At 26.4% G+C, this 10,276-nt stretch overlaps 1 protein-coding gene across 1 annotated transcript in view; it reads left to right on the forward strand.

Moving 5' to 3' along the window:
- The window catches only part of LOC123011704 (receptor-type tyrosine-protein phosphatase kappa), a 50,403-nt gene that overhangs the window by 4,653 nt on the left and 35,474 nt on the right, over positions 1-10,276 (forward strand). The window contains exon 2 of the mRNA XM_044409288.1: positions 8,984-9,275. Coding sequence (XP_044265223.1) covers positions 9,065-9,275 — 211 coding nt within the window. The 5' untranslated portion in view covers positions 8,984-9,064. The remainder of the gene's footprint in view (positions 1-8,983; positions 9,276-10,276) is intronic.

Here is a 10,276-nt window from a genome sequence, read left to right on the forward strand (position 1 = left end):
TATTTACAATCTGTTTAAATAAAAAAATACTTTGTAAAAACTTTTTGTTTATTTTGGTCCATACTACTAATATTTTACAATCTTTTTTTAACACCCTGTATACAGATACTAAGACATTTTTTTGGTGACAAAATACCAATTTTGGGAGTGTTTTTTTTGACAAGACTTCAATTTAAAAATTATTTTTCTTGTAGCTTCCTTGGAAAAACAATGATTTTAACATTTTTCGCTCATTCAAATTTAAATATTAATTCTAATAAGAGATGGCGGATTTTAAAACATGTGCACATGTACGAATAACTATACTAAGAGTGAGAGAGAGAGAGCGCAAAAGAGAAAAGCATAAGAAAGAGAAAGAACATAAGAGCTTTTTTGTTGTAAACCCGAATATTATATGTATTTGAGAAAAAATTAGTCCCCAGAGAATTGTTAAATTTTTTTAAACATTTTCTCCATATTTCTGCTTCTGATTTCTGTTTTACTCTCTACAGGGTGTTAAAAAAAGATTGTAAAATATTTCAGATGAACTAAAATAAACAAAAAAGTCGGATATCAAAGATTATTCGTTTTTTAAAACATAAATTTGCTTTGTAATTTTGATAACAAAACACCAATTTTGGGAGTTGTTTTTTTGACTAGACTTCAACTTAAAAATTATTTTTCTTGTGGCTTCCTTGGAGCAAAAAAACAATGATTTTAACATTTTTCTCTAATTTAAATTTAAATATTAATTCTAATATGAGATGGCAGAGTGCGAATTTTAAAACATGTGCATATGTTCAAATAAGTATAATAAGAGAGAGAGAGAGCGCGCCTAAGAGCAAAGCATAAGAAAGAGAAAGAGCATAAGAGCTTTTTTATTGTAAACTCGAATATTTTATGTTATATCTCAAAATTTTAACTGAAAAAAGACTTATCAATGCAATAACATTTCAGCAAATCTTTGCAATTAATTGAACAAAATTTCAAAACTTAGTCACTTTTCGTTTAATAATAATTAAAATAATATAAAACTGTTCAAAATAACATATAACTGGGTTTTGTTTTTTTCCAAAACAATTCAAACAATTTTTTTCATTCACTAACGAAAGTTACCAATTTTCACCAATTTTTCAAAGTCACTAAATCAATAAAACTTTTCTCACTAGGAAGTTCTAGAGACATTTTACAAAAAATCCTTGGCCGAAATGAAAATTTTTTGAATTATTCTCGATTTCTTCACAGTGGAAATGTTCCAGAAGCATATTTTAAAACCCAACCGGGTCAAGTCTGTGGTATTTTGTGGTCAAGTGCATGCCCCATATTCTATTTATAATGGCTTCAAAGATGAGATTGCTGCGACGGATTCATAGCCCGAAAATTGATTGTTTATCAGTTTAGTATCGATTCGAACCCGTCGTAAAAATATTAAAACACATAAAAATCTTATATCAGACATAAAACCACATCCTGGATGTAACTCTCTTTCACGTTTGGGCCCAATCTCGGCTCAAATTAATTAATTCGAAAATATTTTGTATTATTATCAAACAAAACAAACTATACAGGGTGTACCAGCAAGTTGAAAAAGTCCATAAATGACCTTTAAATGATAAAATTTAAAAAAATTGTATAGGACATTGGTAGATACTAATCTAGTGCATCACCTAAAATTATTTTCAACTATACAGCATGTCCTAAAAATAAGTTACGATACAAACTTGTGTTTTTTTAAATGAAACACTATATGTTTCTTTGCATTTTTAGATGTAGTCTTTTAAAACAATGTTTTTACGCTAAACTTTTATTAGTCAATTTTGCTTAGTTTTAGAAATAAGACGTTTTTTGACGAAAACATGCACTTTTTAAAAATTTATTAAAATTAATTTTTTTTTAACAGAATAAACAAGCTAAAAAATTACAAAATTGTTTGGGTTTTAAACTATGTCCAAACACGGTTAAAAATAACAAAAATTAATTATACTTGATGTTGCTTTTTTGTGTTTGTTGATTTAACTAGTTTTTGAGCAAAATAAAAATAAATAAAACAATAAAATTTGGTCAAAAATGCTATTAAAGAGGTTTTTGTGCTAAAATCTCAATTTTTTCGAAAAATTTTATTGTAACAAAGTTAAAAATCGACAAAAATATATTGTTTCAAAATTTGGCGACAATTTTAACAACACATTTTTCAGCTAGAAAAAACGTCGTAATTTTTGTCTTTTTTGAATGTTTGAGCACATTTTAAAAAAATGAAGGCATATTCTATTTAACGAAGCCAAAAAATTACAAAATCAAATCAAAATTGCTATAATTTTTTGTTTGGAATTTCTTCGTTTTTAATAATGATAATAATAAAAACTTTATTTAACGGTAATATCCAGAAGTTTATTTATTTTGCAAAATCTTATCCATACACGCTAAAAAATTACAAAAATAATAAAATTGATGTTATTTTGTTTAGCACATTAGATTTAAATAATTTTTGAGCAAAAATGAGCCGAGAAACGACAAAATTTGGTCAAAAACACGTTTTTATACTAAAATCTCATATTTTTCGCAAGATTTTACTAAGACAAACAAAAAAATTAGCAAATTAAGTCAAAAATTAAATTATTTTAGAATTAATCGAGCGTTTCAGCACGTTTTTCAGTTAGAAACTCAATTATTTCGGTAAATTTTGTTATTAATGTGTTTCTAAAATTTATGTTAAAAATCATAATTGTTATTTTGCGCTAATTAAGTCGTTTTTGCTTTAGCAGTTATTTTTGAAACACTCTATTTAGTTAAATCATTTTGTTAGTAATTTTTTGTAATTTTATATGAATATTTCAAATTTTATAATAATACTCTTTTTTCCACCCTAACGAGTCGGCTGAGAAACAGATACGTGTAAATGAATAGTTGCTATAGAAATGTATGTGTAGCTATGGTAATAAGAGATTGTCATAGCAACCAATACCAGTGGCGGGTAAATTATTTCCACTATTTCTTGTTCAAAAGTTTATGTAATATTTTTTACGTTATTAAAGTTAGATTTGTTTCAGTAATTTTGGAGGTACCAATTAAATCATTTTTTTAATTACAATTTTGTTATTAATGTTTAAATAAATGTGTTTCTGAATTTGATTTTGAAAATCATAATAAACAACCTAAAAAAATACAAAATTAAATCCACATTGATATCATTTTTTCCTTATTACTGTTTTGCTTTACTTTAATTGGTTTTAAACCAGACTCATTTATTTTGAAAAATTATTAATTATGCCTAAAAATAAGAAAAACAAATTGTACTTGTTGTTTTTTTTGTTTCACTTGATTTAACTAATTTTTGAGCAAAATTAAACCGAGAAACTACAAAAATCCTATTAATCTCAGGTTTTTCGAAAAATTTTGCTGAAACTAATTAAAAAATCGACAAATTGAGTCTACAAATTATTTCAAACTTTGTCGACATTTTTTAGCTAGAAACGCAATTACTTTCTTAAAAACAAGCTAAGAAAACAACAAAATGGGCAAAAAACGTCATAATTTTTGAATGTTTGAGCGCATTTTTGAAATAGAAATATTTCTTTTTATTCTCTTTAAGCAAGTTAAAAAATTACAAAATTAAATCAAAATTGTTTTTGTTTGTTTCGCCCAAATTTCTTCGTTTTTGAACCAGCTTATTGGTTCCACAGCAAAGTGGGAATTGGTGTTTTAAATGAATCAAAAGAAATTCAAAAAAAGAGTATTTGTTTTTTAAAAACTAAAAAGTAGATATAAAAAAATCTCATTCTTGGCCCTGTAATATGAAAGCCAAATTTTAATAGATTATTCCCAATTATTTGAAAATTTCAGGATGCGTTTCAGCCGAAACATAATTAAAACCCAATTTTGTAGTAAATTTCTTGTTAAAAGTTAAAATTAGGGCAATACAATGTGAGAAAATTTCAGTAAACAAGAATTGCAATGTGAAATTTGCTATATTTTAAAAACAGAATTTTTTAGCAAAAAGTCTAAAATTTAGACTTCTCATATTGATATTTGTTAAATTTAGTAACGAAAACTTCTATTTTACCAATTGTTGAAAAGTAAAATGTCAAAAAAGTGGCAAAACACAATCTTTTATTTCGATATTAGAAATTCTTGAAATTTTTTGTAATTCTAGTAAACTTTCTTCAAATAGCTTTAGAATCTCCAAATCTTGCTGTAATTCACCAACTATTTTTGCTTTATTAATTCAGTAACTATTTGGCCCAAAATTGCTACAAAATCAATGTTTGAAACATTGCTAGAAGAAAAAAATGTTTTATTTTAATTTATTCACATCTCCACACTCAAGTTTATTTAAAAATACCACAATTAAGAGTAAAACACGGTTCAATTGCGATTAAATTCCTTGAGATCGGCAAAAATAAAATAGAACGCGTGCCAAATGTAATGGAAGTTATTTATTTTCAACGATTACATATTTACGACTGGAATTATTATCGGCTCGTAAATATGGCACAAAAAGATAATTTTTTCCAAAAAAATCACACTGAAATTATGCAAAATACAATTTTTTAGCTCACTCTAAATTACAGCAATTACTCGTCTCTTCATCAGGAGACAAAAAACTAATTAGTTTTAAAAAAACTTGACTGTAATCAAGTTTCAGTTTTAATTCGTTTAATTTTCACGCGAGATCTTGCTTTATTCAGAGCCGAGAGAAAAAATTGATTTAATCAGAGACAAATTGCCGATGCGTTGACAACATGGATTAATTGGGGATTTGCGTTTTCAGCATCGGGGATTAAATGGGATGAAAATTTTAATTGTCGCAATTGAAAGGGAATTGTAAAGCTTTAAAAAAAAATACATTTAACCAATCAAATTCCTAACTAGATCAGTTTCTAGTTTATTTTTTGAAAAAAAAAAGAAAAAAAATGTGTCTTTAATGTTTTTTGAATCTTTATACCTCAATGAAATCTTTATATTTTCTTTTATTTTTGTGCTTCTGTTTTTCTAATTCTACTTTTTTATTTCACAGTAATCTTTCAATTGTCACATTGCGTTTGTAAAGTCTTTAAAATTATTTCTCTTTATCTTTAAAAGTCTTAGTTTTTGTCTCTTTAATCTTTATTTTTGTCTTTGCACACACATTTATCCATATTTTAATGTAAACATTTCTCAAAGATACTTTCTTTCAAATTGCAAGCTTTAAATCTGTACAATCTTTAAACTGTATTCACCTTTCAAGAAAGTAATTTTCTTCTATTTCTGTTCTTCTGGTTTCTAAGTCCACTTTTTATTTTGGATATTTATTATCTGTTTAAATTTGTAATTTGTTTTTGAACCAAAGACTCAATTATTTCGGAAAATCATATTCAAACATGTCTAAAAATAATAAAAATAAATTGTAATTGATGTTGTTCTGTTTGTTTCACTTGATTTAACTGATTTTTGAGTAAAATTAAAACAAAAATAAACCGAGAAACTGCACAATTTAGTCAAAAATGCTATTAAAGAAGTTTTTACTAAAATCTCAGTTTTTTCGAAAGATTTTGCTGAAACAATTAAAAAAATTAACAAATTAAGTCAAAAAATATATTATTTCTGCATTTCTCGACCGTTTTAGCATGTAGAAACGGAATTCTTTCTCAAAATTTTGTTAAAAACAAGTTGAAAAAAATAACAAAATAGGCCTTTTTGAGTGTTAAAGCACGTTTTTAAATTGAAAGCAAAAAAAAATCAATTTTAAGATTATAAAACCAAATCAAAATTGATAATTTTTTTTAGTTTGTCTCGTTTTTAAACCAGAGGCTTATTTATTTTGCAAAATTTTGTCCTAAGAATTACAAAAAAAATGAAATTGGTGTTATTTTATTTCTCACTCAATTTAAACGGTTTTGCGCAAAATTAAGACAAAAATGATTGGAGAAACGACAAAATTTATTGAAAAACACGTTTTTGCACTAGAATTTCAAGTTTTTCGAGAGATTTTACTAAAACAAATGGAACAATGAACAAACTAAGTCGAAAATCAGATTATTTCGAAATTTCTGGAGCGTTTTAGCACGATTTTTAAGTAGAAACACAATTATTTCGCTAAATTTAGTTGAAAACAAGTCAAAAATTTGACAAAATAGGCTAAAAATGGCATTATTTTTGCTGTTTTCAAATGTTTAAACTCGTTTTTGAAATAAAAAAATTAATTTGAAAAATTAAAAAACCAAAGGTTCATTGATTTTGCAAAATTATATCCAAACACGCCTAAAAATTAGAAAGAATTATAAAATTTAATTTGTTTCACTCGATTTAAATAATTTTTGGGCAAAATTAAGTCAAAAATAAGCCAAAAAAATCATAAAATGTGGTCAAAAATGCTTTTAAGCATGTTTTTGTACCAAAATCTCAGAGTTTTCGCTATATTTCAATAAAACAAAGTAAAGAAAAATTAAATTTCCCGAGTGTTTTAGCACATTTTTCAAATAAAATCGAAATTATTTCGTAAAATTTTGTTTTGATCTGACGAGTAAAAACGGAACACCTTGTATACATTCCGGGTAAAAATTGACCAAATTTTGACAAAAATCAAAATCCCCAGAAAAGTGTTAAAATTTTTTAAACATTTTTTTCATATTTCTAGTTCTGGCTTCTCTTTCACCCGCTATAGGGTGTTAAAAAAAGATTGTAAAACATTTCAGGAGGTAAAAGTATGGACTAAAATAAACAAAAAAGTCTTAGATATCAAACATTATTCGTTTTTTAAAATATTTATTTGCCTTGTAAAGACTTTTTTGTTTATTTTGGTCCATACTACTAATATGTTACATTTTTTTTAAACACCCTGTATACAGATAAAGACATTTATTAATAAGTATAATAAGAGAGAGAGAGAGAGACAGAGTGAATAAGAAAGAGAAAGAGCATAAGAGCTTTTTTATTGTAAACTCGAATATTATGTGTTTTTGAGAAAAAATCAAAATCCCCAGAGAATTGTTAAAATTTTTTAAACATTTTTCCATATTTCTAGTTCTGGTTTCTGTTTCACGCTCTACAGGGTGTTAAAAAAAAATTGTAAAATATTTCAATAGATAAAAGTATGGACTAAAATAATCAAAAAATACAGAGATGTCAAAGATTATTCGTTTTTTAAAATATTTTTGTTTATTTTGGTCTATACTACTAATATTTTACAATCTTTTTTAACACTCTGTATACAGATACTAAGACATTTTTTTGATGAGAAAATACCAATTTTGGGAGTGTTTTTTTTTGACTAGACTTATAAAATTTATTTTTTATAATAAGAGAGAGAGAGCGCATAAGAGCAAAGCATAAGAAAGAGAAAGAACATAAGAGGTTTTTTATTGTAAACCCGAATATTTTGTGTTTTTGAGAAAAAATCAAAATCCCCAGAGAATTGTTAATATTTTTTAAACATTTTTTCCATGTTTTTGGTTCTGGTTTCTGTTTCACCCTCTACAGGGTGTTAAAAAAAGATTGTAAAATATTTCAGGAGGCAAAATATGGACTAAAATAAACAAAAAAATCGGAGATGTTTTTTAAGACATTTATTTTCAATCTGTTTAAATAAAAAAATACTTTGTAAAAACTTTTTGTTTATTTTGGTCCATACTACTAATATTTTACAATCTTTTTTTAACACCCTGTATACAGATACTAAGACATTTCTTTGATGAGAAAATACCAATTTTGAGAGTGTTTTTTTTGACTAGGCTTCAACTTAAAAATTATTTTTCTTGGAGCAAAAAAAACAATGATTTTAACATTTTTCTTTAATTCAAATTTAAATATTAATTCTAATAAGAGATGGCGGGCACATAAGAGCGCGAATTTTAAAACAGGTGCACATGTACGAATAAGTATAATAAAAGAGAGAGTGTGTATAAGAGCAAAGAATAAAAAAGAGAAAGAACATAATAGCTTTTTTATTGTAAACCCGAATATTATATATTTTTGAGAAAAAATCTAAATCCCTAGAGAATTGTTAAAACTTTTTAAATATTTTTTCCGTATTTCTAGTTCTGATTTCTGTTGCACCCTCTACAGGGTGTTAAAAAAAGATTGTAAAATATTTCAGATGGACTAAAATAAACAAAAAAGTCGGGATATCAAAAATTATTTGTTTTTTAAAACATTTATTTGCTTTGTAAGACTTTTTGTTTATTTTGGTTCATACTACTAATATTTTACAATCTTTTTTTAACACCCTATATACAGATACTAAGACATTTTTCGGTGAAAAAATATCAATTTTGGAAGTGTTTTTTTTGACTAGACTTCAACTTAAAAATTATTCTTGGAGCAAAAAAACAATGATTTTAACATTTTTCTCTAATTCAAATTTAAATATTAATTCTAATAAGAGATGGCAGAGTGCGAATTTGAAAACATGTGCACATGTTCTAATAAGTGTAATAAGGGAGAAAGAGAGAGAGAGAGAGAGAACGCATAAGAGAAAAGCATAAGAAAGAGAAAGAGCATAAGAGCTTTTTTATTTTTTTTTATTATAAACCCGAATATTATATGTATTTGAGAAATATCAAAATCTCCAGAGAATTGTTGAAATTTTTTAAACGTTTTTTCCATGTTTTTGGAATATCTTATTTGTCAATTTTTTCTGAAACACCTTCTACAGGGTGTTAAAAAAAGATTGTAAAATATTTCATTAGATAAAAGTATGGACTAAAATAATCAAAAAAGTCGGAGATATCAAAGATTATTCGTTTTTTTAAAACATTTTTGTTTATTTCGGTCCATACTACTAATATTTTACAATCTTTTTTTAACACCCTGTATACATATACTAAGGGAGTGTTTTTTTTGACTAGACTTCACTTAAAAATTATTTTTCTAGTAGCTTCCTTGGAGCAAAAAACAATGATTTTAACAAATCGCCTGTTTTCCTGGTTCTGGGCCGCAGCCAACTCCGCGACCTTGCAACTTTCCTCCGAAATAAATCCTCACTTTGTCACCGGACTATCTACCAACATTTTTTCGTTTTTTTTTTCAGAGTTTATTTACAAAATGCTGGTGGATTTTCACGAGATAAATTCGTAGATTTAAAGCAGCGATAAATAGAGTGCCAGTCAGGATGTCGAGCGAACCGGATATGAAGTTGAAGGAACATTCATCAGGGACGGTTAGGAGGAAACACCGATCGCGATCTACCCCAAGATACAACGATGTGGAAAAACCGAGGAAAAAGAGACACATCAGTGCGGCAACGTCGCTGGTGACGCTCCCCAACACGATTAAATTGTCCATGCTTAACAGTGGACTTCTGCCTACTAGCAGATATAACAGTAAGTGTTATCGCTGTTATCGGGGATGAAATGTGGGGAGGGTCGTTAAGGGATGAAATGGGGTGAAACTGGGTTTACTTACTTCACTCTTAATTTTAGACTGAAATAATGCAATTTGTGATATTTTGAATCGATTTGGCTCAATTTTAAGTTGGAAATCAAGCTAAATCAAAGAATTTCAACCAAATACTGGCTCTAATAAGAGTTTTCTTTTAAAATATAGCAATTTGAGCTATTTTCAATCCAATTTTGCTCGATTTTAATGCAAAATTAATTCAAAACTAATGTATTTTATTAATATAATTGCTTCAACCTTAATTTTAGGCTGAAATAAAGCAATTTGTGATATTTTGAATCAATTTGGCTCAATTTTAAGTTGGGAATCAACCTGAATCAAAGTATTTCAACCAAATACTGATTTAAATAAGAGTTTTCTTCGAAAATAAAGCAATTTGAGATATTTTCAATACAATTTTGCTCGATTTTACTACAGAATTAATTCAAAATTAATGTTTTTATTAAAATAATTGCTTCAATTCTAATTTTAGGCTGAAATAAAGCAATTTGAGCTATTTTCAATTCAATTTTGCTCGATTTTAATATAGAAATAATTCGAAGTTAATGTATTTTGTAAATATAATTGCTTCAATCCTAATTTTAGGCTGAAATAAGGCAATTTGTGATATGTTCAATTGATTTGGCTCAATTTTAAGTTGGGAATCAACCTAAATCAAAGTATTTCAATCAAATATTGGCTTTAATAAGAGTTTTCTTCCAAAATAAAGCAATTTGAACTATTTTCAATTCAATTTTGCTCGATTTTATTATAGAAATAATTCGAAATTAAAGTAAGTAAGTAAAAGTATTTTTTCTTTTAGCAACTAAATTTTTATTGATTTAAAAAAAAATTGTCAAATACATACAGGGTGTGTCAGATTTCGTGCCCCAGAGAAATAAAATATTTCAAAAATTTTATGTTAAAAAATTGATCTTGTATACAG

The sequence above is a fragment of the Tribolium madens genome, unplaced genomic scaffold, assembly GCF_015345945.1.
Source record: "Tribolium madens isolate multiple individuals breed KSU strain unplaced genomic scaffold, Tmad_KSU_1.1 Scaffold_91;HRSCAF=231;Tcas5.2_LG7, whole genome shotgun sequence".
In the NCBI taxonomy this organism is placed as follows: Eukaryota; Metazoa; Arthropoda; class Insecta; order Coleoptera; family Tenebrionidae; genus Tribolium; species Tribolium madens.